Source organism: Lissotriton vulgaris, chromosome 8 (assembly GCF_964263255.1).
Source record: "Lissotriton vulgaris chromosome 8, aLisVul1.2, whole genome shotgun sequence".
Taxonomy (NCBI): Eukaryota; Metazoa; Chordata; class Amphibia; order Caudata; family Salamandridae; genus Lissotriton; species Lissotriton vulgaris.
In genome coordinates this window covers 718,192,267-718,219,913 of record NC_141696.1, presented here as the reverse complement: position 1 = coordinate 718,219,913, position 27,647 = coordinate 718,192,267, and the positions used below count along the sequence as shown (strand labels likewise).

The 27,647-nt window shown below is 45.7% G+C and overlaps 1 protein-coding gene across 1 annotated transcript; it reads left to right on the top strand.

Moving 5' to 3' along the window:
* Positions 1 to 1,054: 1,054 nt before the first annotated feature.
* Positions 1,055 to 25,003, top strand: LOC147697920 (uncharacterized). Its single transcript, XM_086936159.1, has 5 exons — positions 1,055 to 1,526; positions 5,607 to 5,696; positions 7,228 to 7,371; positions 8,321 to 8,696; positions 24,931 to 25,003. Exons 1-5 carry the CDS (start codon positions 1,055 to 1,057, stop codon positions 25,001 to 25,003), a joined length of 1,155 nt encoding a protein of 384 aa, XP_086792285.1.
* Positions 25,004 to 27,647: the final 2,644 nt, after the last annotated feature.

Genomic DNA, 27,647 nt, shown 5'->3' with positions numbered 1-27,647 from the left:
GCCCCCTTGGTTGCCTATCTCCTCTCCCGCTCCCAGCCCATCAGTGACACCTCTCCTGCGCTCCCCGCCGGCCCTGGGTCTGTGGCGGCCGCTGGTCACTAACTGTCCCCTTCACTATTTTTTATTAGCGCACCTGCTGCTTAATAAGTCTCATTGTTATTGTTCCCTAGGTGTGTTCTCTTGGGGGGGGGGGCGTGACCATTGGTTCTAGGTGCTGCGATGTTACCATTCTCGCCCTTACATCTTCTGAGCCCCGCTGGTTGCCTATCTCCTTTCCCGTTCCCCCCGGCAGCGCTGCCTCTCCCGCGCTCCCCGCCGGCCTTGGGTCCGCGCCAGCCGCCGGTGCTGGTTAGTGACTGTCCCCTTTATCTTTTCTCATTGGCACCCCTACTGCTCAATGAGCCTCACTGATGTTGTTATTTTATGTGTGTCCCCTTAGGGGGGATGCGACCTTGGGTCTTTGGTGCTGCGACTTTACAATTCCTGGCTTCTTCAGTTGTTGAGAATGCACTTCACTGTAATTCATTGAACGATTTGGTCTGTACTTTGCTGCTGTGTATTGTGATCTTGCACAGTGCTTTGTATCTGTCATGTTTCTGCTCCTCTATAAAGGCTTTTTGAAAAATTAAAAAAAAAATGACTGGTAAAACAAGCTGCTTTACATTCCTTTGAAGACTTAGCCTGAAGGCTGCTCTCCACAGCTACCACTAGGATAGCTTTCTATAAGGTTGACTTTAAACCTACCATCAATAAGGGTCGTTAGGACTGGTGCAAGGTGCCCACTAGAATAGTGGACATCATATGCCAGGCCAACTTCTCACATTGGTGGCAGCTGTGGGATTCCAGCATGCATTCTTTTACCAGATAATCTTGAGACTATCATTGGAAAAATCACTAAAGGTACCAGTAGGTACGTATAAATCAAGCTAAGAATACAGTAAGTTCTACTGAACTTAGAAGTTGTAGGTGTTAAGGGCTTAGCACACCCTGACTGCAACTACTAGAGAGGTTTAGTAGGAAACCAAATAGTGTAGGTAGGCACACCTCACTAGTCATGGCTTTAAAGGTAGGGCCTAGTGGGTTTCTGCCAGATGTCAGCCAAGGTCAGACATCTAAGTATGACACATTCTCCTTCCAAGAGTTAAGGGGTCTATGTGCCATCAGAAAATTAAAGCAAGGGCAAAGTCCCACTACCCAACGCTTGATAGACATATTATTGTTAGATGACTTGAAAAAAGCATCAGATCCTGACAGGATAGGCAATGGAGATGGGGTGAATGCGTCAGAGGAAGAGAACACTGGAGAGTTACCTCACCAAGACTCTGACAATGATGCCAACCAGACAGGTGACAATGACCTAGAGCTGGAGAATCCAGTTCTAACTGGAGACGAGGAAGGCCAAAGTGGCCCAAGCCCTGTCCCCCCAAGTCGAGTTGGTGGTGTGCCCAGAAGGAACAGATCACCTTCAGTGGAATCTAACCATTCTGGCACATCTATAGGGTCTTTTGCCTCTTCTCATAGGAGGGGTACCTCACTTGAGAAGAGGGAGCATGAAGCTAGGATGAAAGAAGCCAAACTTAGGATAAGGAGACAAGAAGTAGCCTTAGAAAAGGAGACCCTAGCTCTTGAAAGAGAGAGGAAAAGGTTGGGGCTAGAGCCACATGGTGGCAGCAATATCCCTAGTGGTAGGGATAGGTCTTATGACCATAGAAACCTAAACAAGATTGTCCCTCCCTATCAGACTGGGGATGACATCCACAAATGGATTACTGCACTGGAGAGGGCCTGCAAAGTACAGAAGGAACCCCTGGAGCAGTGGGCAGCAATCTTGTGGCTCTCCTTTGCAGACAAAGGTAGAGATAAGCTCCTCACTGTAAGAAAAGAGGATGCTGATGATCACAAGGTCCTGAAGAGTGCTCTAATAGATGGGTTTTGCCTAACCACTGAACAGTATAGGTTACAGTTCAGAGATACCCAAAAGACACTGACTCAGGACTGGGTTGATTTTGTAGGTTGTGCTACTAAGGCTCTGGAGGGCTGGCTACTGGGCAGTAAAGTGTGACTATACAGGATTGTAAAATCTGATCATGAGAGAACACATTCTTAATAACTGTCAGAACCAGCTGTTGCATCAGCACTTGGTTGACTCTGATCTGACCTCTCCCCAAGAATTGGGGAAGAAGGCAGACAAATGGATCAGAACCAGGGTGAATCAGAAGGCACAGAACCAAGGTGGTGACAAGACCAAAAGGGTGGGGAGAAAGGTAAAGATCAGAAGTCTTCACAAGGTCCTCCAAAAGCTTCTAATGATGGGGGTCCCCATTCTAAAAAGAATGAAGGCCAAAGAAAACCATGGTGCAAGGTTTGTAAGAATAATACTCACTGGACTAGTGAGTGCACCAAAAAAGAGACAGCTCCAGCCACCATTGCCCCTAAGGCAACTTTTCCCCCTAGTACAGCTACAAGTGGTGGTTCCCAGCAGAAGGGTGTAGTAGGGTTAACCCTGGGATCTGAGATGAGCTCTGGCCTAGTCAGAGTGCCAACTCAAGCTGTTTTGATCTGTGACGGAGGCATGGATATGACCTCCTATGTGTGCCCCAGACACCTGGGCAAGTACGGACAAACACCCTTAATTATTGACAAAAAGGCTGAGGCCTACTGGGACACAGGGGCAAGTGTCACAATAGTGACACCAGACTTTGTGGACCCTGGACAAGTCATACTTGGTGAGACTTACCAAGTGATCAATGCTAGCAACGTCAGTACCACCAATAGTATGGCAGTTGTTAATTTCTCCTGGGGAGGGATAACTAGCATTAAGAAGGTTGTGATCAGTGCAGACCTCCTTGTAGAATGCTTGCTTGGCAATGACCTAGAGACTTAAGCCTGGTCTGAAGTGGAGTATAGGACCCATGCAGAAATGTTAGGTATCTCAGAACATGTCCTTGCAGTGACTAGGTCACAGGTCAAAAAGTCTAACACTGGACAGGCTCTGGATTCTGGAATAATGGACCAGTTGCTTACCAAGAAAAGGAGCAGTAGGGTTAAGGCAGTGCCTCCCCCCCTGACTCAGAGGGAGTATCAGCCTTCTGAGGAAGCTGATTGTGAGCCTGAAGAAGGAACTGACCCAGAGGAGCTTGAGCCTGATCAGGTTGAGTTTATGGGGACAGGGGGCCCGTCCAGGGCAGATCTGAGTCAGGCGCAGTTGAGCTACCCTTCTCTTGAACCCCTCAGACAGCAAGCTGCTGCTGAGGCTGCTGGGAATGCTAGTGGCACCCACAAAGTCTATTGGAATGATGGACTCCTGTATTCAGAGAGTAGAGACTAACCCTGGGTGTAGTTCGCGGAGTCGCACTCCGCGGAGCTACGCGAAGACGCACTTGCACTCCGTGACCTACGCGTAGCTCCGCAGCCATGCGTAGTTGCTTGCTAGACCCGTTCGCGCACCGTTTTTCATCTTCGGGAGCGCGGTGCGCGTGTTCGGGGCGTTGCCTGCATGCTCGGGATGGCTAGCGCGCTAAGTTACCCAAGAGGTTTGTCCCGCCCGCTTGCGTTCCCTTATTTCCTGTTCCGGGTCACAAGTAACGTGTTCGGGTTGTGCAAGACATGTTCGGGAACTCATCTTCTCGTTCGCACTACAAAAGTGCGTGATCGCGCTAAATATCGCGCGAACCTACCCACGCGGTCGCGATGGGCGCAGCCATCTTGGATCACACACTCTGGCTATGGTTTTGGGCCTACTTTAGCATCTAGCTCATATCTCTTCAATCCTGGTCTTTTTACCCACTTTTTCAAACTTTCTTTAGTTATTACCTATCTCTCTCTGTGCCTAGGTTTATATTTTTCATTTTATTTCTACTTTTACAACTTTTCTATTGTTTTATTTTACTTCCTTCTTTTACCTTGCTTCTTCTTTCCCCTACCTTTTTGTCTTGAACTTTTCTTCTCCCCTCCACCCAGAACCATGGTCAAGGGCACCAGCGGCGGCTCAAAGGGCAAGGCGCCTGTGCCCCAAAAAACCCGGCTCCCTTGCGGCAGAATGCGCCCCCTAGGGGTGAGGGCCCGCCAACTTTTTGGGGAGGAGGAGGTGGCTGCTCTGGTCTTTTTTATCCAGCGCCACCTCCCCTTGATCTTGGCAGCAGGCGGCAGGCCCGGCTCCGGCTACCAGATTGAAGAGCGTCTCCGGCGGTGGGCGAAGGTGCGCCGGGCAGTCTTCCGCTGCTCCGGTATCCGGCGTACCCACCATCAGCTGTCCCACCGCTGGGCAGACATTTTGGACCGGGAGCAGGACCTGTTGGACCTGCTTGGTGTCGAGGTCGTGGGTCTTGGTGAGTGGCTACCCAAAAAAAAAAGTGTGTATATATGTATATATATATATATATATATATATATATATATATATATATATATATATATATATATATATATATATATATATATATATATATATATCTATAGTAGTATAAGTATTGTTATTGTATCTTTCTAAATCTTGGCTGAATAAGTAACGCGATGACTGGTGCTCCTAGTTACATTTCCGATGTATTCCGTTATATCTACTGTAATTGTATGACACTGGTCTGTGCTGCGCTTCTTCACTGACTCTTGCGTGTTCAATTTGGCGCTAGCTTTTGCTGTTTATTGATGTGAGATTTTCTTTATTGTAGAGAACTGAAGTTAGTTATTGCTATTAATAGAGTCTTGTCCTTCCTTTGTCCGTCAGTGAAATAGCGGTTGATGGATAATTGTACGTCGTTTGCATATTGTATCATTTTTTTTTCACGGCCTTCTCTTCTGCATGAATCCTCCTCTGGCAATGAATGCTAAAGTTACTTTGTTCTTCTTACCTCAGCCAGGGCCGGCTTTAGGCATGTGCAAGCTGTGCAACTGCACAGGGCCACCAAACGCCAGGGGCCACCACACCAATATATATCCTTAATTTAATAATCCTCTGAGGATGGATACATATTTGCGTGGCGGCCCCTGGCAGGGATTTGGTGCCTCCGGCTCTGTTCCACTTCCAAACACCCTGACTCCCCCCTCTTCACTGGCCTCCGTGCTCCGCCCCGACCTCCTCTTCCGGGCCCCCCTACCTACGCTCCCTGCCCAGGACCACCATGAGCCTAGAGCCGCCCCTGCCTCAGCCCTCCATAGAACTGATGTAGTTTGTTTAGTGAGTGGGTAGGCTTAGCAGCAGTAGCATTCAGTCAGTAGCAGAACAAAATATGATGCAACGAACGTACAATTTCGTGTTAGTATGCACAAAGTTAAGCATGTCTCCTCCTTGTGATCTATGCATTTTGCTGGCAAAAATAAAAAAGAAATGCCTACTTACAGATAATTGATTACCCCATTCTTGAATCGGTGGTGTTGTTCAGGTGTTACTGCCTCTGTGTTACTTAGTAATCTGCAATCAGAATGTTTATGGAACATTTGATTTGTTTTCTCCAAGTATATACAGTCAGTGAATCATGCAAGGCAGTAGTCATTTGGTAGATCAATGTTTGTTTCTTTTAATGTTCTAGCAGTGGTTTTTGAAATGATGTCTATGTTTCACAGCACTCAATGTTTTTCTCTTTCTTTATTATTTCTTACATGAACCACAGAACCCAGGGGCAAGCAGAAGGCTGGGACCGAGTCGGCGGGTGAACCACAGGCACAGAGCTCCTCTACTGAGGATCCTGCTGCTGTCCCCAGTAAGTCCAACAGTGCTTTCTTTTGGAACAATGATATTTCCCTAACTTTCTAACGGAGCTTTTTTTTCCAACCGATTAATGACATTTCATTCCTAAATAAATTTTGACAAATGCTTTTTTGATTTTGATTATGTTTCCAAAATTTTGGGTATCTGTCCCTGCCTTTCTGTTCCTTCAAAGAGCCTCTGCTATGACTCTCTGTGCTACTACTAGACTGTCTGTAGGTAAGCTTGCCCTGTTGCCCACTCTTTAGTTAAGGTATTAATCTTTTCAAAAAATCTGTGATAGAATAGCTGTAGGCACAGGGTCCAATCCTGTCTTATGCTTTTTCCTCTGTAATGTCTCTTCTTTGCCAATTGACACCAACCAAGTATGCATCCAGATGTTGGTCTAGTATTTTGTAAACGTTAGTATACCATTACTACTCTTGCGGTTATTCTTCTATGCAGTCACATACATAACTATGTATGCACCAGAAAATTGGATGTTGGTGATAGGCAGGTTGGACCTTACTTACTTACACCTCAGTCACAGAACTCTGAGGAACCCACAATTCACTGAACGACAACCTATATGGGCTCAGTCATTGGTCAATTATTCAATTATCCCACTCCTGAACCCCAATACCAAGATGCCCAATGCGTTTATTACACAATCCATAACCTAAGTAACCCCCTTTTGCTCACTCACTCGTGTAAGTCTACAAGACAACAGACACTGAAAATATACTTCCGAGTCAATGTGGTACTTCAAAAGCTTTATTTTGTTAGAAGTAACTAAGTAAGTAACATCAATGTTTTTAAGTTGTTCCGTGAAATATGTCAAGGCCCACCAGAAAAAATCCAGAGTTAAAAAAGGCTGAATAAAGTAATCTACATTTGTACAGCTACCAGTGCACGATAGGGAAATGTGGGAAATGTCGGAGACCCCTCACCATTGAACGTATACTGGTTACATATGCCTCTTTTTGGTAAGCTCTGGAAATCTCTGTTTCGTAGAAGGAAATCTTCTCATCTGCCGAAAAATAATGACAAAAGTGGTGCACGTTAGACAGTATGAAAATAAATACATTTATGCAAGTTTTTAGCAGTCATGCTAAAAAAAAAGGTGTAACCTGAGGCTGTAAGCAAACTCGATTCCACAATCCACATTCAAAAAGTAAATACGGGCCTTTTTATTTTCCAAACTCTTCAGGTGTATGCTTTGAACAATCATGTGGCCTCAAAGGCGTCTTCTCGTACTGCACAACAAGCTGAGAGGTAGCATGCGCAAAACTGTAGACATTGATGTACAAACTGGTTACATGGTTCAGTCTAAATTTCCAAGGACTAGAGTAGCAGTAGAGATGAGATGAGCTTGGGTACCATACCATAACAAATGAATGCTAATATGTGTAGTGACTCTGCTGTACTAGGCAATGTGGACTACTACTGATTACGTTGTACTTAACTGTTTTGCAGAACTCCATTCTTGGTGAACAAGTACAATGGGTGCTGTGCATCCATCTAAAAAGGTGTACTTATTTTTATAGGTGCAGAACTGGTACCATCCACCAGTGCCGACGGGGACAGCGGCGCAGCGTCAGCAGAGGCGATCCCGGAGGGGACAGGAGGACCAGAGGCACCTACACCAGCACCAGCAGCAGTGGGGGAGGAGCCAACAACGGTGGGCGATGGTAAGTTACATTCAATAGTGATCCGCATTACTTGGTGGGTGGGGAAAACTTCCTCACTGTACTCTGAGATTTATAATGAACTTGAAGTTCTACTGGACAATATATGACGCCACCTTTATTTGTCATTACCAAGCTTAGCATTACCACCGGCGAGAATTGATAAAATAACAGGCCTCTTCTATCTGACTACAACTCAGCTGTGAAAGGTTGGTGGCAGACTAAAAGTCTTATCCACAACATTACATGACCGCGATGGATTAACACTAAGGAGATCGATTTTAAGTATGATGAAAGGAGCAAGGAAAAAGCACCAATCATCTAATATAGAAGGATACTTTGGAATCAGCAATGCAGGTGGCTGATAGCAGTCGGATGCATGGGTTGTTGTGGAAGCATGGAAAGGGGAAAACACAGCTGCCTGCGTGGGTGGGAGACACACCCAATATCGGTGGGTAGTGGATAGTCTCAGCAGCGGTGTTTTGGTCAAACCCAAAGGCAAGGGAAGAAGGGGACGACTGGATGCATTCCGGGTCGTTGCTGGCGAAACACAAACCACCTAAGGTTTGTTGCGCAATATAAAGAATGATAGTCTCTACTAGACATTTACTAGTACTAGCTGGCCCCTGTTAATTAATGTTAGTTTGAGACTGTCACTGTTCCCAGAAGCACAGAGTATATGATATAAAACGAGATATGAAAAAGACAGGTGTTCGTATGTGTGTGACCGTTGAAGTACACCCATGCTACTAGGGCAGGCATAATGCCGTGCCAAAAAGTCCAACAAATTAATTATATAGGCCGTAAAATGTTCAAGATAGATACAACACCATTTTTTGTACTCAGCTTGCTTGCTAGTGCTACTGTACTGTGCCACTATGTGTTGAATAAATTTTGTGTTCTTGATTTGCTGGGATTTTGGATTACAACAATTCTGTCTCTTTCTTCATAGTTACTCCTTCAAAACCAACAAGAAAGGAGTTGGCAGTCCGGGCCCGGCAGCGGAAACTGCAGGCCATCGTTGAGGCCTACCGCCGGCTGGTGGCTCAGGCCGAGGAGGAGGAGGAGGCGGCGGCAGCAGCTGCTGCCTCTTCCAATGCCCCGGCCCCCAAGCCTGCAGGAGTACGTCGCCGTGGTCAGGCAGCCGCCCGCCGCCAGATTTTTTCAGCATCGGCCACCCCCCCACAACATGCATGCCAATGTAGGTGCCGTCAATTCCAAACAAAGATTCTCCTCCGGGTAGCGAGGCTTGAGGATGAAATAGAGGAGCGGGTGAAGCTCATTGTGGACAAACACTTGAAAACCCTGCCGGCTTTGAGATGGACCCTGTTTGTTTGCCACTTTTTCAATCCTTTTGTTGGTGGGTGGGAATTGGGTGTTGGGGTTTACATTACATTGAACGTGGAAATTTGGTTAGGGTTAGGGGAGGGTAGGGACAGCTGTGGGGTAAGATTTAATATATATTTTATTTTTGTATCATCTTTCTTTATATTATGGTAAAATAAATGAGACACAAAGTTATGTTCAAAAGAAAACATTTGAAGTTCATTTGTGTTTGTTGGGGGGGGTGGAGGGGGGACTGTTTCACCAAATAATGTACGTTGTGCAACATCACAAGGTTTAATTGGCCATGCAGGTCAGCGGACAGTGCTTTCGAATAAAAAAATATATTGGCCACATCTTTAACATGCAGACAGATAGATGCGGTAAACCCTCACTGAGTTATATTTGTAGTATTAGAAGAACTACCAGTCTGTCTTGCGTTATACCTCACAGCAAACTTATCTTACCTGTGATTGCTGATGATGATTGATAATGAAGTGTGGCACTGCAAGGGCTGCATTTGTTTCCCAAGACAATGGAGAAGAATCTGTGGTTCTGAACTTCTGTGATAGTACTAGTAGTAGACAGACCCTGCCAGTAGCATTTTGAGACAAAAAGAAAGAGGCAGTCATTTGCGTGACAGACAATGTGGGGGTAGTATAAGTATTAAGTACAGTACATTACACGACTGACCCAAAAACAATATTGCAACTGCTAAACTGAAACAAAACAATGGTTTTGGGGACTAGTAACTAAGTGCAAGAGAAGATAAGAAGTTCAACTGTAGTTGTAGTACTCATGGCAACGTCAAACAAACTTTTCTAAATCATAATGCTGTAAACTTAAACCCAAACAATGACGCCAATTCATTAGATGTATTCGTTGTTTGATGGTAATGGTAAATTATTTGGCATTATACACAGAGCTTGAGTTGGGAAGCCGAAGAAGATCCTGGCCATGCCTTGTTGAAATTTCCCTATTGTTGCTTTCACCACATCTGCCCCAGCAAGCGCGTGATCAAATTGTTGGTGTATATTTAATGTAACAAACATCACACCTCAATGAAACCACGCAGCCCGGGGGAAGAGGGTTAGGGTTTGTTGAATGGATGGGTACGGGGGTTTTGGGAAAGGTTTGAGAAAGAAAAACAGTACGCATGGAGACAACAAAAGCAAAACAATGAAGACGATGATTTATGATGTTGATCCACTAGCCAATGAATGTAAGGAATAAACGTAGGAAAAGGACACGCTGAATATCATTCTTGGTTTCCCGCCATCCAATTGCTTGATGATGAGGATTAGTGGTAAGGGTGAGTTGATGCTCATAGTATAATAGCAGTGGGTGAAAAACGTCCAGCCTGAAAAAGAAAAGGCAAATACAAAAGAATGTGAATGACCTAAACAAATTGTAATACAGTGAAGATCAAAAAAATAATACAAGAGGAGTAGTCGTAAGAGAGGACTTTCAGACTGAGGCGGCTTCGATACAATATGTATAAGTCTACTAGTTGCACATCATTATTAATCTAGAAGTACAAGAAAAGACAGGAGCCAGCACAGAACAGGCCCACGACACAGGGTCGCCCGTAACACAAACTGCATTTCCCTAAAAATTTCACTGAGCCACAGAAAGGGGCATAAAAAAGCAACCTAGCATTTACAAAATTAATCAACAAAATCAATGCGTCATTCTCAGTCATCAATCATACCACTATTGTACTCTACCACTGCACAGTGCACACACATGTAGTAGCCTGGGTCTACTGTGCTGTGCCTCTTATTTGTATTTATTACCTTGTATTCCACTCCAAGAAACATCGTACATCAATCAGCTCAGATCCAACTGCCTGACAGCCTGCAAAGATATGGTGGTCACCATCATTATCAGGTGTGGCACGTCTAGTCCAACAGCAACAGCAACTCAGTCTGTAGTGAGTGACTACGATAAATTAAGTCCTGACTGCACCTGTAGTAGTAGGAACACAAGTGCGTAAATAATTTATATTATTAAATAACATGGAAAAATTGGCTATCATGTGAGTCTGAAGTTACTAGTATACTTCAACTCCATGCACATTTGCTCAGAGTCAGCAAAACATCCAATGAAATGCATGGCATCATTCATTTAATATACCAGTCTTGCTCTTCTCTTTCACTGTCAGATGATTGATCACAGATGCTGCCGAGCCTTTTAAAAGTAATGACGAGTCACAACAAGTTGACTTCAGTTGTGGATGCCTGCTCAAGTTTTGCCACTGAAGAGTCGTCTATGAATGCCTGCAGACAGAGGTGGTAGCCTTAAGAGTAAGACAGTGATGAGTTGCAGATTTCAAATGAAATAGAGGATGGCTGTAGTCATGTACGGTTCACTTGTTATGGAGGGACTGTTAGAGGCTACATTATTGTACTATAATCCATCTACAACATACAATGTATGGCTGGCAAGATGGAATTGTATTGACTTGAGTGGGAGTCAAGAAGATAGAGCAAGACTCTGAGGAGTGCAGTCAACATGGAACATAAATGCACAGGCGTGCAACTCCAGGAGGTAAATAAAAAGATACAGTGAAAATAAATGCACAGGCGTGCAACTCCAGTAGGTACATAAAAAGAATCAGTGGTGGGGATGGATTTGGTTGTGGTTTTTATTAGCAGTTTTGCACCAGAAAGCCATTGGTAATAAGAAAATAAATAACACAAATAAAGGAAGGGAGAAAGTAACAATTTAAAAGCCTAGTTGTCAGGGAAGAGGAGCTCGTCCTCAAACTCTGGGGGTTCGGACAGAAGTAGGTCATGTAACACAGTAGTGATGATGTCTTCGGACTCGCTTTCTTCATCCTGCTCTGATTCACATACTTTATAGTCTGGTGGTATGAAGTGTTGATTCATTTTTATCATTGTCAGCCTGTCCACGCTTTTGGGGGAGAGACTGGTCCTTTTCGATGTCACAATGGCACCAGCAGCACTGAAAACCCGCTCAGAAGGGACACTGGCTACAGGACAAGCCAGATACTTTATCGCCAGCCTGCTCAGCATTGGCCACTGTCTCCTTCTTTCATACCAATAGACCAATGGGCTTTGCTCCATGAACACCTCTGTTGTGTCATCCAGATAGGCCTGAACCATCCGCTCAGTGTTCATTGGTGCTCGGCTTTGCTGGTCCTCTTTCCCCTTTGCAACAGCAACGGACTTATCCATCCCTTTCTGTAGAAAAAAAGCAGTTATGCTTTTGGTTGTGTCTGCTGAATCAGATCGTGTAGGTGCTGCTTTTGGTACTGTTGGTGCCTGCTGGGAAGCAGACGCACTGCTCTCATGCTCTGAAGAACTTGCCTCAGGAGGATGGCCTGGAGTACTTTGACTGTCCTGGGCTGGCACTGGCAGGCCTTTAAGTAACAGCCGTTCAGTTTCTAAATCATTAGCTTCCACAGCTATGGAAGTTTTGTAATTGGCAACATCCCCATCTGAAAAAGGAATTACTGCGCTACTGCTGACAAATAATTTGTACGGTGGATCCAACATTGTTGCAGTTATGTAATGTTGATCTGACACAATCATTTGAAGCCTTGCATTTAGAGATAAGCGGTTGGCTAAGGCCTTGGCCAAGGTATATGCATCAACTTTTTCTTCGTCACCTTCGTATGTTTCACAGACCTCCTTCAGCTGTTGCTCAAGCATGTACAACAATGGGATGGCTTGGCCCATAGTACAGTCCTCCCTGCTAACTGCACGTGTGAAGACCTCAAAAGGTAGTAGCATCTCTGTCAAGCATTTAATGATGTCCCACTGCCACATCTCAACGGTCAGGGTTTTAAGATTAACAGTAGGATCCCCTAATCTTCTTGACATGACATAAGCATTCAGTGGTATGTACTGCTCAAAGAGACGCTCAAGCATGAAATAAGTAGAGTTCCAACGTGTTGGGACCTCCTGGATCAGTGCTTTGACTGGCAATTTATGCTCACGCTGAATGACCCGTAGCAGCTTCCGTGCTTTAAAAGAATGGTTAAAATGCGTGCATATTCTTCTGCAGATGGTCAGTATGTTGCTGACTTTGGTTTCAGTTTTCAGAAAGTCTTGCACGACTAAGTTAATGCAGTGTGCCAAACAGGGTACCCTGAAATAATGTCCTTCTCTCATTGCCTTCACTACATTACTGCCATTGTCGGTGGCAACAAAACCAATCTTAAGGCCTCTTGGTTGCAGCCATTCAAAGACCTTGCTGTTAAACTCAGACAAAATGTTTTCAGCAGTATGAGTTTTCTCCATACCAAACATGGCTACAGTTGCATGTCTGCGAGTATCATTAAAAATCCCAGCAACGTCAAGGCCTGAAGTTAACTTGTCTTTAACACCTGCAAAAGAGATCCAGTGTGCGGTGATGCACATGTAATCCGTGGCTTCGTAACTGCTCCACATGTCTGTTGTCAGGTAGATACAATGGACAACACTCTGTTGTAAGGCTTTCCCAATCAATTCCAGCACGTCGTGGTGTAGTGCTGGAATAGCAACTCTTGCAAAATAGTAGCGACTGGGAACGTTCCATTTTGGGCAGAGTGTTGCCACTAATTCCCGAAATCCCACTGCCTCAACAAATGAAAATGGGAGAAGGTCGAGTGCCAACATTTTTGCAAGTTTCGCATTGTACAAACGTGCTATTGGGTGGTTCCGCTCGTACTTTCCCTCCTGCCTAAACATGCTAGTAATGGTACGCTGCTTGGTATTTCTTTCAGTTATGCTAGACGGACCACCTTGCATCGCAGACTTTGCACTCCTTGGTGTCTCCGGCTGACTCTGGTGCCACTGAGAAGTTGCTGATGCGGAGGATGTGGACTGTACCACTCCAGTGCTGGTGACACGGCTCATTTGTGTACCACTCCCAGATAGAAGGTCATCGTCTCCCTCTTCTTCCTCCTGGTCAACCATGAGTGGACCTTGTAGTACTGTATCCCCACCAACACCAGTGCTTACATTTTTTAAGCTTGCAAGGTGGTTCTCCCACGTGATTAAGTGTGTTTTTTTCAAATGGGTCGTTTGGCCTCCAGTACCATAGTTTGTACCAATCTTACCACGACTAACATTGACATGACAAATGGTGCATATAGCAATGTTCTCCTGATGTGGATGAACCGTAAAGAAGTCCCACACTGGGGAGGTAAACTTTTGTCTCCTGCCATAAGAAGAGGACCCACTTCCAATGGCGGATGAACTGGAGGATTTTTGTTGAATTTCCCTATGTGACAGCTCAGTACTAGTACTGCCACTACCTCCTTCTGTTGAGGTGGCGCTTGTGCTGGATGTCGGACGCTGCCGGGCCTTCGCTGATGAAAAAATGGGAGCTGGTGTTACTTTGGGTGCTGAGTGTGTAGGAGTTATACGTGCTACCTGCTCATCACTAATCGCAGCCCTTCTGGATAGGGTGAAAATGTTGGTCTCTACATCCTCTGCACCAGGAATAACGCTCGTGATGATGACAGTGTCAGACCCGTCTTTATCACCAGCAGTATCCTGCTCACCTACATCGACCTCCATAAGTTCAAGCCTTGGTGGATCCTTCCTTTTTTCTAGCCTGGTCTTGGGATATCTCTCCTTTGAATGCTCAGATAGTTGTGGATGCCAATCCTTATCAAGGTCATCTGAAGGGATGCTTGGCGAAGAACTCGATGCACTGCCACTAACCCTCCTTTCCCTTGGTGAATTGAAAGACAATAGATCACCTCCAGAAGTGGCTTCCTCTCCTTCTTGCTCGGAATGAGGCTCTACTTCCTGAACTGCCCCGACTTCGGGAGGAACAACTACTACTATTGCGTGCGGAGATGGTGGTTGTTGTTCTTGAGGAAGTACTATTGCGGGCTGTGGTTCTTCAACAACTACTATTGTGGGATTTGGTTGTTGTTGAACAACAATTGCGGGCGGTGGTTGTGGTTGTTCAACAACTATTGCGGGAAGTGGTTGTGGTTGTTGAACATCTACTGCTGCCGGTGGTTGTTGAGCACTTTCATCTTGCGTGGATTGTGTACTACTTTGAGACGGCGATAAGTTTAGTTCAGGCTCAGTATCACTGCTTTGTAACACTAGGCTGGCTACCTCTTCGACCCTCATGGGCTTGGCCCTGGGTTGGTGGCTTGCCCCCGCTAATGCCGATGTGCTGGCCCCAGCTTGCACCCCGGACACCTCTGCTGCAGGCGTACCTTTTGGGGGCCCAAAAAAGGTTTTGGGGTCCATACCAGACTTAAGTGACACTTCCTTCTTCTGTACCTTCTTCTCAGCAACTTTCTTGGTGGTGGAGGACCTGGTACCTGCTTTCTTAGGGCCCATCTTCTTCTGATGTCAGCACACAGCAGCACTCAGTAGCACAAATTGCAGAGATGTCTGGTCAGATGAGTCACACACCACACGTGGCGTACAACTGAAGGACGTCCGTCTGGCAGTAGAACGGGCGATGGATGAAAACAACCAGCACCTCCTCAGTCTTTTTTTGTGCACCTACAAGCAAAGAAGGCAGAACAACATCAGTCAAACAAGCAGTAAGCCAACATGAACAATTGAAAGACACACAGGCCAATGTATAAAACACAAAACAGAAGACTAATACTACCAGCACCACAGCTCCCAGCCACGTGAAGTCCAGAAAGAACCAATAAAGTCAAGCAGGCCTATATATACCAATATGGACAGAAAAAGGAGGATGCCTGCTACACATGACAGGTTAATGCAAGGAATAAAATACCCCATGGCTAAGAGGTTGTAAACCTACACCGCAAAAACACATACAAGGCATAAAATTATTACACACACAAAAAAGTTACTACACCCCTGCCCAGACAACACATTTGGGAATGCAATGCCATACACACATGCCCTAATGATGTTAATTGAATAGACCGAATAGAAACAGCTACATAAAGCACCCCCGCTAACTACTACCTCTGGGACTCTGGCCTACTGTCAGATCAGACCAAAAGCTGGGAGGCCAATGATAAATGCACAAAGGAAGTACCTACAAAATGGCCACCACCACATGGCCTGGCCACCCACAGCAACATGAAAAGAAAGAGAAAAGAGAAGACAGACAATAAATGCCTATGGGAAAGGGACAATGCTTTGCTTTGCTTCACAAAGTAGCTGCACCACTGCCCACGTGGTCAGCCCACCCAGAAACAAGAAGATAGACACAGGAATTGTTCCATGCTCCAAAAACTACAACCAAATGACAACCCCAGTTTTTTTGGGTGCACAAGAAACACATTCAACATTTTCGAGAAACTTTTATGCAACTCGGGACATATTGTTCGCGAGATTGCAAAATCGGCGTGTTCGGCAGCGCGAATTGAATGAAACGTCGTTTTCGCGTTCCCGAGCAAGTACATTGAGCGCGCGAACAAGACAAAAAATGTAATGTCGCGTGTCCACACTGTGCGACGTTACCAAAAGTACGCAAGCTGTATTCCTAAGGTTACCTACTGACAGGGAGTGCCATATTAGTTACACACACCCAAAAGCTGAAAGTACCAACAAAAAAAAAAATGTGAAGCAATCCAAAGCCATACACGATGTAATTAAAGATACACCACAAAAAGAGTTGATTAACTTTAATGCACCTATGGCTATGAGTAGTAGTACCTCTGCGCTACTGCCAGAATAGTCAAAAACCTTGGATGCCTATGGCAAAAGCACAAAGGAAGGACACACAAAATGGCCGCCACCATAGGGCCTGGCCACCAACAACAACATGGAAAAATCAGTCACAAAGAAAGCATACACAAAATGGCCTCCACCACATGGCCTGGCCACCAACAACAACATGGCAAAATCAGTCACAAAGAAAGCATACACAAAATGGCCGCCACCACATAGCCTGGCCACCAACAACAACATGGCAAAATCATCACAAAGGAAGTACACACAAAATGGCCCCCACCACATGGCCTGGCCACCCACAACAACATGAAAAGAAAGAGAAGACAGACGATAAATGCCTATGGCAAAGGGACAATGCTTAGCTTCACAAAATGGACACACCACCGCCAAAATTGGTCACCCCACCCATAAACAAGAAATCATTACATAGAGGACAGAAACTGGAAGTGGTCCATGCTCCAATAAGAGAAAACTACAACCAAATGACACATAAATGAGGACTTTTTGTAGCACAAGAAACACATTAAACATTTTCGAGAAACTTTTATGCAACTCGGGACATATTGTTCGCGAGATTGCAAAATCGGCGTGTTCGGCAGCACGAATTGAATGAAACGTCGTTATCGCGTTCCCGAGCAAGTACATTGAGCGCGCGAACAAGACAAAAAATGTAATGTCTCGTGTCCACACTGTGCGACGTTACCAAAAGTACGCGAGCTGTATTCTTAAGGTTACCTACTGGCAGGGAGTGCCATATTAGTTACACACACCCAAAAGCTGAAAGTACCAACATAAAAAAAATGTGAAGCAATCCAAAGCCATACACGATGTAATTAAAGATACACCACAAAAAGAGTTGATTAACTTTAATGCACCTATGGCTATGAGTAGTAGTACCTCTGCCCTACTGCCAGAATAGTCAAAAACCTTGGATGCCTATGGCAAAAGCACAAAGGAAGGACACACAAAATGGCCGCCACCATAGGGCCTGGCCACCAACAACAACATGGAAAAATCACAAAGGATGTATACACAAAATGGCCTCCATCACATGGCCTGGCCACCAACAACAACATGGCAAAATCAGTCACAAAGGAAGCATACACAAAATGGCCGCCACCACATGGCCTGGCCACCAACAACAACATGGCAAAATCATCACAAAGGAAGTACACACAAAATGGCCCCCACCACATGGCCTGGCCACCCACAACAACATGAAAAGAAAGAGAAGACAGACAATAAATGCTTATGGCAAAGGGACAATGCTTAGCTTCACAAAATGGACACACCACTACCCAAATTGGTCACCCCACCCATAAACAAGAAATCATTACATAGAGGACAGAAACTGGAAGTGGTCCATGCTCCAATAAGAGAAAACTACAACCAAATGACACATAAATGAGGACTTTTTGTAGCACAAAAAACACATTAAACATTTTCGAGAAACTTTTATGCAACTCGGGACATATTGTTCGCGAGATTGCAAAATCGGCGTGTTCGGCAGCGCGAATTCGTATAAACGTCGTTATCGAGTTCCCGAGCACGAACATTGAGGCGCGAACAAGACAAAAAATGTAAGGTCACGTTCTCACACTGTGCGAAGTTACCAAAACTACCCAAGCTGTATTCCTAGGGTTACCTAATTGCAGAAATTGACAGATTAGTTAAACACACCCAAAACCTGAAATACCCCACACATAAAAATAAGATTTTCTAAATCAATCCAAGCCATCCATGATTTTCTAATTAAGGGTACACCGCAAAAACAGTTGATTAACTTTCATGACCCTATGAGTAGTACCTCTGGCCTACTGGCAGAGTAGGCCACAAGGTTGGAGGCCTATGGCAAGAGCAAAGTGGCTGGAAACATAAAATGGCCACCAACACATGGCCAGGCCAACCACAGAAAGTTAATACAATGAACTCAAGCATGCCTACACAGTAACTACATGGAGTACTAGGGTCAGCTATTGGCTTAAAAAAAATAAAAACATTTAAATTACACAAACAGAAATTCCACAACAGACATTGCTATTGCATAATGACCATAATCCAATGCCATCCATGATGTTTGTTTACAAACTTGAATAAAAATTTAAACACAGACCACAGAAACATGATTGGACCCATGGGTACCTCTCTATGTAGCCTGGATGAAATTTAAAAAGAAATACAAGTTGGGACCTCATAAAAGTACAGGCCCCCATCAATAATTTAAATCCAGGATTGAATACTGTAGTTAAAAAAAATCTCAAATCAAACAAACACAAGTCTACAACATCATACTCACTCATACATTACTCACACTTACTTGAAAAAGAGAATTCCAAATCCAAAAGTCCTCAATAAAATCCAAGAAAAAGCAGTAATGCAGCCAACACACACAGAAAGTGATCCTTCCAGCTCAAAATCCAAATGAAAGTGAGCTCCTCATGGACAAAGCACTGGGAGGAGCCTGGTGGACAGGAACAGGAAGTTGTAAACTCAAGGGCCCTTCCTCCTTACTCTTCAAAAAAAGAGTAGAAACAAAAAGAGGACTCCTTCCCCCCAAAAAATACAGCCAAAGGTACAACTTTAAGGGGTTTCTCACTTTTCTGCTAACCAAAATGGTAATTTATTATGGTTTTACTTTTAACATGCTCGCGAGTTATTCTGTGCAAGATTGCAGTTTCTGCGTGTTCGGCAACTCGATCTTACCAACAAGCATCCTCGCGCGTCCTTATGACGCTATCGCGCATCCAAATGACGTTATCGCGTTCGCACAGTCGCATGGAATTGTGCGGGAGGGTTTACAAACATGGTGGCACACGCGACCGGGAAAAAGCGAACGCAGAACCAAGGTAAGCCATTGCCGCGCACGCGATAATGTTATTCAGCACGCGAGAACTACGCTACGCACCGGATCGCGGAGTAATCAACAGCTACGCGTTCTCCGCGGAACGCGGAGTTGCCGAAACTCCGCAAACTCCGCGAACGGAGCGTAGTTCTTCGCCCAGGGTTAGTAGAGACCCCAAGCCTGGTGCTTCCATGAGGTTGGTCATCACTTTGGCATTCAGGGGCTTTCTATTGGCACTAGTCCATGATATTCCCCTAGCAGGACATCCCTGGCCAGAATAGGACTGGGACAGGATTGTCCCTCACTTTCACTGGCCCCACATGTCTGAAGACACAAAGGAGTTTTGTCGCTCCTGTGTAACCTGCCAAGTCAGTGGTAAATCAGGTGGCACTACAAAGGCCCCCCTTATACCACTACCTGTGGTGGGGGTTCCCTTTGAAAGAGTGGAGATTGATATTGTTAGACCAATGGATCTTCAGAAAGCATCTGTGCACAGGTGTATCCTGGTGGTAGTCGATCATGCCACCAGGTACCCAGAAGCTATTCCCCTTAGGACCACTACAGCACCTGTCGTGGCCAGATCCCTCTTGTGAGTTTTCTCAAGGAGGTAGTATCAGACAGAGGTGTAAACGTTATGTCTAGGTACCTGACTGCAATGTGGAAGGAGTGTGGAGTGAACTACAAGTTCACCACACCCTATCATCCCCAGTGCAATGGTCTAGTTGAAAGATTTAACAAGACCTTAAAGGGTATGATTAAGGGTCTCCCAGAAAAGCTCAGGCGGAGATGGGATATCCTGCTACCCTGCCTTTTGTTTACATACAGGGAGGTTCCACAGAAGGGGTTTGGCTATAGCCCATTTGAACTCTGTTTGGGGACCCTGTCAGAGAACCACTTTGTCTGGTGAAGGAGGGATGGAGTTACCTCTCAAACCCCCTAAACAGGATATTGTGGACTATGTACTTGGTCTCCGCTCCAGGATGGCTGAGTACATGAAAAAGGCAACTAAAATCCTTGAGGCTAGCCAGGAATTACAGAAAGCCTGGCATGACCAAAAGACCGTATACCAGCCAGGACAGAAAGTGTGGGTGTTGGAGCCTATGGCCCCAGCAGCTCTCTAAGACAAGTGGAGTGGACCCCACACTATTGTTGAACGGAAGGAAGAGGTTACCTATTTGGTAGATCTTGGAACTCCCAGGAGCCCCCATAGGGTGCTTCATGTCAACAGACGGAAACCATATGTTGACAGGGCAAACACGGGCTTGCTCATGGCTACTGATGAAGGACAGGAGGAAGAGAGTGACCCTCTCCCAAACCTGCTCTTTTAGAGCCCTGATGATGGATCAGTTGATGGAGAAGCCTTGGCTGGCAGCCTCACTGACCAGCCGCAAGCTGATTGCAGATAAGTTCCACAACAGTACAGACATATGTTTTCACTGACTTCAAGTCAGACTACCTGGTGCACTCATGAAGTGGACACTGGGGACAGTCTGCCTGTTAAAAATAAGATTTACAGGCAACCTGATCATGTCAGGGACTGTATCAGGACAGAAGTTCAGAAAAAGTTGGATCTGGGAGTGATTGAACCTTCCGATAGCCCTTGGGCTAGCCCGGTAGTCCAGTACTCAAACCTCACACCCAGGGTGGTAAGAGAGAGATGAGGTTTTGTGTAGACTACAGAGGTCTCAATGCAGTCACTAGGACTGATGCCCATCCAATTCCAAAAGCAGATGAGCTCAGAGATATGTTGGAATCTGCCAAATTTCTGAGCACATTTTATCTAACAGCTGGCTACTGGCAGATCAGACTAGCTGATGATGCAAAGCCAAAAACAGCACTTCCAACCCCCTAGTGGACATTATCAAATTGTGGTAATGGCATTTGGTCTGAAAGATGCACCTGCCACATTTCAAAGGTTGGTGAATAAAGTCTTAACAGGCCTGGAAAGCAATAGTGCAGCTTATCTTGATGATATTGCTGTCTTTAGCTCCACCTGGGAAGATTACCTGATCCACCTGAAAAATGTTTTGGGGGCCCTGCAGAAGGCAGGCCTAACGTCAAGGCTACTAAGTGCCATATAGGACAGAGTCCGGTTGTGTACCTGGACCACCTTGTAGGTGGAGGCCAGATTTAACCATTGCAGAACAAAATCCAGACCATAATGGACTGGGTTGCTCCAACCACCCAGACTCAGGTCAGAACTTTCTTGGGCCTAGACTGGGTACTATACGAGATTTGTCAACGGGTATGGTTCCATAGTGACACCCCTGAATAAACGTAACTTCTAAAAGAATGCCTAAGAAAGTTCAGTGGACAGTCAGCTGTCAAAAGGCATTTGATGACTTTAAGCAGGATATGTGCACTGCTCAAATTCTGCAAAGTCCTAACTACTCCAAGGAATTCATTGTCCAAACAGATGCTTCTGAGTTGGGGGGAGGGGCTGTGCTATCACAATTGAATGATGAGGGTCAGGACCAGCCAGTAGCTTTTATTAGCAGAAGGCTGACCCCTGGAGAGAAACGTTGGTCAGCTATTGAGAGGGAGGCCTTTGCTGTGGTTTGGGCTCTGAAGAAGCTGAGGCCATACTTGTTTGGCACTCACTTCACAGTTCAGACAGACCATAGGCCCCTCTTATGGCTAAAACAGATGAAGGGAGAAAATCCCAAACTGCTCAGGTGGTCCATTTCCCTACAGGGGATGGACTATACAGTGGAACATAGACCTGGGAGTAACCATACCAATGCAGATGGACTCTCCAGATATTTCCACTTAGAACATGAAGACTCAACTGGTCAAGGTTAGTTTAATGTCCCTGCGTTTGGGGGGTGTTGTTTAGGGTCTGCTTCCTATGGTTACCCCCACTTTTTGCTGTGTTTCACTGTTTTTTTTACTTTAGTCAGGACCACAGCCTAGCTGTCCTCTCTCTAAATTGATACCATGTACTTTAGGTACATACCAGATTGGCTACCGGGCCACCCTTGTGAGTTCCTGTATATGGTACTTTAGGTACCCAGGGCATAGGTACCCCAGAGGCCTGCCAGGGGCTGAAGCATGTATTTTGCCACCCCTGGGAAGCCTTCCAAAATGGTACCACAGGTCTGCACTGGCAGCCTGGGTAAGGTGGTGTCATCACCCCTTACTTAGATATAGTATACCTATATCTACCTACATATATAGACACATATTAACCTATAAGTCACTCCTATTGCAGGCCTTGACAATCCTGAAGGCAGAGTGCTTGGTTTGTGTGAGAGGGTGCCCTAGCATGAGCTGAGCGCCTCTGCAGCTTTCGGAAATATCTCCAGTTCTGGCGGCCGGGGTAGCATTCTACCCTTCTAGAGATAGAAGACATGTACACACTGATATACCCGGTTAAAGTTAAACAGAGTCTCAGCATCACAAAATGGATGCTGCTGCCACAGACACGATTCTGACCTCCTGCTGCTGGATGAAACTCCGGTAGGGGAGGCCTGGACAATAGTTTTCCTGTCCAGGGAGGAGTTAGCACCTCCTCAGACAGGCTTTAGTGTATTGGGGCAGGGTGGGTTGCATTAGTTGAATGCTTTTCAGACACTGCCTACGGCACACAAGGTGCTCCATTCATTTCCCAGTTCAAACTGGTTGCTGGGGCACTCAGCCCCAGCTCTAATGCAAAACTGGACAAAGGGGAAGGGGTGTAACCACCCTTCCCAGGCCCTCCCATAGGTGGGGCCATAGCGTTAGTCCATTCCCTAAACTTAGTATAAGTATAGGAACCCAGACCCTAGGACTTTAGATTACCCTGAACGAAACTCTGCAACATATATCTTGGACCTTCGACATTCCATATCAACTGGAAGACGGAAGAAATCTCTCTTGGGGTCAAGGAGTGACCTCCCTGTTCAAACAGGCATCAAAGAAGCATCTTGCTGGTCTGCATTTTCGAGGCTCCTGCCGGATCCCGACGAATCTGTGACACAGGACATGAACTTCCAGACATCTCTGAAGCTGAGACCTGTAGCTGACACGAGAGACGTGAGACCGGAACTCCTGGACATCCTTCAATTCTGCAACTGCACCTACTTCTCGAAGTTTCCGGAAGTTGTGCATTGGGGTATTTGAAGCTCCTGCCCGAGCACCTTTTGCACTGAAGCACAGAGGCCTGCACTCCACGAGTGACCTGTGAGCCCCCTTTCTTCACTGCAGCACGAAGCTCCTTTGGGATCTCTAGTCCATTAGCTAGTGGATCCCCACGAAGGACAATACTTTGTTTCTTAAACCTTCCTGCTTGCTCCAGACGTGCTCTGACTCCCCTCCAAAGGGTGAGTCACTCAGACTTAGCTGGTCTGCACAAAAGCCAATCTTGCCATCTTGCGTGGGTTGCTGTTGCCAAGGCTTGTTGGGTCCAATCTGGATTCCGACGCTGCAGCACACGACATCCTTCGTGGCAGCTCGAATCCAGCTCCTAGTTGTCGCAGACGCCTCATGGTCCTCGTGGCTGAAGAGTCAAGCTCCACCTTCTCCACTTGAAAGCTCCCGACATCTGCTGGCATCTTCTTGTCGCCATCCTGGTCACTGGCTAGTGATCCAGACTCTGTCCCCTCTGCTTTCAGGTTCTTCACATCTCTGATCCACCTTTGGATCCACCCAGACACTTTTCCTCTGGACGCCTGCAGCACGTCTTCGCAGATCTCCATTGGAATCGGTGATGAAACCCGACACCAAAAGACACCTATGCACCCTGCTTTCCTGGGTGAGGTAACACGAGTACTACGGTGCTCCCGTGGGTCTTGACTCTCGAAGTGTCCTAGTCTAAAAGGGTTCCATCGTAGTTCACCTCTAAGTGTCCTTAATCTTTAAAATTGTAACTTGCTTTTCCTCCATAAAAGTCAATGGTGATTTGCGGCTGTGTTTAGACACTGCACACGTCCCCCGTGGGTCTCCTGCTTCCCTACCTTGGGTGGTTCCTGGTTTCCCCAGCGGTTCTACAGGCCCTCACTTCTATCCGTCACGTGGTTCTTATACCATTTTTTTAGTATATGGTTTATGAGGCCCCTAGGGCATAACGTATAGTGTAATGTAAATTGTAAATGTAAATTGATACTTGTATAGAGCACTACTCACCCGCAAGGGTCTCAAGGAGCTTGTACGAATACCACTGTGGAACCCATCCTGGCTTTCCCTGTGAGGCGTCCACTCCTGGGCACCCCCAAGGTGGAGGCCAGGCATCCTTAGCGTTGTGGGGGCCGTTGTGGAGATTAAGCAAGATATTGCCCAGAGTTGCAGAGTGGGATTCCATGATTGGAATAGGCACCGAGGCGAGAATTATCAGGTCCGTGGAATTTTTGAGCCCAAGACCTGCCGAGGCGGGGAATTGAACCCTGGTCCCGGGCTAGACCTCTGCATCAGAGTCTGCCACTCTAACCATTGAGCCACACTTCTCCACTTATCGTATGCTAACTAACCTTGTATTGTACTTTTACCTCTAGCCTCATAAAGAGAACAGAGGGGTTGTGTTTAGAATAAATACATATATATTTGATATACACCTTATGTGGAGTACTTTCATTTGATTGTTCAAGAGACTATAGACTGGTAAAACAAGCCACTTTACATTCCTTTGAAGACTTAGCCTGAAGGCTGCTCTCCACAACTACCACAAGGATAGCTTTCTATAAGGTTGACTTTAAACCTACCATCAATAGGGTTGTTTTGACTGGTGCAAGGTGCCCACTAGAATAGTGGACATCATATGCCAGGCCAACTTCTCACACCCAGGTCTCGGAAGCGTGTTGTGTCACTGGAGGTCAGCCAACTGACCCTTGGAGTCACTCAGATTAGCCTGGAATGAAGGCTAATCGTCCTTCTCAAACTGCAAGTCTTCTACAGGTACAGGAGTGTTCTGATCATCTGCGGCTTCTCCGCTTTGGTGGAGGAGCGTTGCCCCCCCAAGAGGCCCATTGGCACTTGAAAATATGTGAAAAATAAAAATTATAATAAAACAGGTTTAAAACCCATTTTATTATCTTTTTATTTTTCCTTATGCCAAGGCTTGGGGCGGGACCAGGGTGGTGACAGGCTGGGTGGGGAGTGCTGGGCAATGCCTTCACTGGGCACATGGGTATGGCCTGCTGTCCCATACCGACCAAACCTACATGCGCAGTGAAGCTTTCTACAACCCAGCTGCATTGCTGGGTTGGCGAGAGAGCAGGCATAGACTCCCAGTCTGTCCTGGAGCGCGAATCCTCAGTGCTCAGGCCAATCTGGAAGCTGCCCTCACATAAGAGCAGCTTTACGATTGGCCGCAGGGCCGGCTGGGAGCCTGTGCCTACCTGCAGTGAAGAGGAGCACAAGACTGCGAAGCGATGCTGGAGGGCAGCAGGTAACTTTTGTTTTATTCTTTTTCTGTTTGTGTCCGTCGTCCCCCGACACTGTGAGACAGTACGTGTGGGCTCTAGTGGCTTCCTTGCAGTTAAAGACAGTGGCTTCAGAAGAGCAGGCCAATAGCATCTCACTTAGAAAAACAAAGAAGGGATGGTTAGAATGCACAACTTAATGTCAGTCATTGCAAATTTCTCGGGCCACATTCCAATCCATGCACTCTAGACAGAGACAAGCCATATGAAGTTATTATTGGTCTGCTACAATAGGAACAGTTCAGCCTGAACTGTCAGACATTTTTATCTGTCTACACCAATAGTGTATTGATAGAACTTGTAAATATATCCAATAGCGATCCATGTAGGGATCTTTGCTTGGTCATGAAGAAAAGCCAAATGATGCATTGGGCATTGGATCGGCTCAAATATGTAGACCATGTGAAGAATGTAGACATCCCATTTGATCAGGATCTGTTTTTCTACCACAATTCCAGAACGTTTAGTCAACCTGTTTTGTTCAATTAAAACTGCTGAGAAACGTTTGCCCCTTTATTGTCATGGATACGTTTGGGCAGATGGTCTGGTTCTATACGATAGCCCATCTGGATTATTGTAATTTTTTGTATCTAGGTTTTGGTACCAGTTTATGTCTACGTCCCAATGGCTTCAAAATATGGCTGTTATTTTGAGGAGGGGTCTCGGGAAATTCAGTAACGTCTCTCACCTGAGAAGGCTGTCCGTGAAACAAAGGATCAAACTAAAAGAAAATGTGCTAGACTCATAAAGTTTTCTATACCAAGAGTCCTCAATTTCTGTCTCACTTGATGACCCCAACCCACAATTCTGATCTCTAAAGTTTATGTCCGCCCTCCTCCTGGAAGTGCCATGGTTGAACCACTCCTGATCAGGCTTAGAGCATTCTGGGTGATGAGGCCTAATCTGTGTAACAACATCTCACTACCCGGCAGAAAGCCCTTTTGGTCTTCATTAATCAATTGAGGCGCTACCCTCGCCAGCCTCCCTGCCAGAATGCTAGTGAAGATCTTATAATCTGCATTCAACAGGGATATAGGTCAATACGAGTCTGCTCGGAGAGGGTCTTTATCCGGCTTCAGAATTAGCACTATTATTGCTTCTTTCCATGACGGGGGGATCCTACCTTCAGGGCTATAAATAAAATTAAACAACTCTCTGAGTCTTGGCACTATTGCATCCTCCAAAATCTTATACACCTCCCCCGGAAGTGCATCTGTCCCAGCCGCCTTATTATCTTTAATCTTCTTAAGACAGCTTTTTATTTCTTCATCAGAAATTGGGGCTTCTAGCAGGTCCCAGCCTTCCCTTGACAGCCACGAGGACCATGAGGCGTCTGTGACAACTAGGAGCTGGATTAGAGCCTTGCTTTTTTTTTTTTAAATCTTTATTGACATGAAGGCAGAAGTTGCATACACAATAGTACAATCAAGTTTCATTCTTGTTTTCATGCATTCACGTATCGGTAGATCAGTATATTCAATGTGTTTTCTAATACATGCTAAGTTCAATCCCAACATTGACGTGTATGGTTGCTACCAATTGTCCTTAACGCAATTGTTGGTGCATATTGTTGCTGCCTCTCATCGTGTACGTTACACCACTTTAACCCTCAAAACATATATGCTAAGTTGTGAAGAAGAGAATAAAAAAAGAAAAAAAAAAACCTAACAGGAGTCATCACTCTCAGGTATGCATTTCACGCCCATAGCAAACCACCAGCCACCCCACATGTCCCTCAATTTGTTTCACAATAAAGCTTTATTAGAACAACATTTTGTTTGATATAGTAATCTAGCAACCAATCGCCCATCCTTCTACTCATCCTCCCCTTCGGAGTCTATGTCCTCTTCTTCTGGTAAGGGTTCACAGATTTCCCCCCTATATACATTCCATGCTGCCCAGATCTTGTTCCACTTACGGGGGCAAGCCCTGAGCACATACACCGCCCTTTCCGTAACCATCAGCATGTCCATATTTTTAGTCCATCTATTCGTTGTAGGCAGATCCGGAGCACCCCACTTCTGCGCAATGTCCTGTTTAGCCACTGTCATGGCTAGTGTAGCCCATATCAGTCCATAT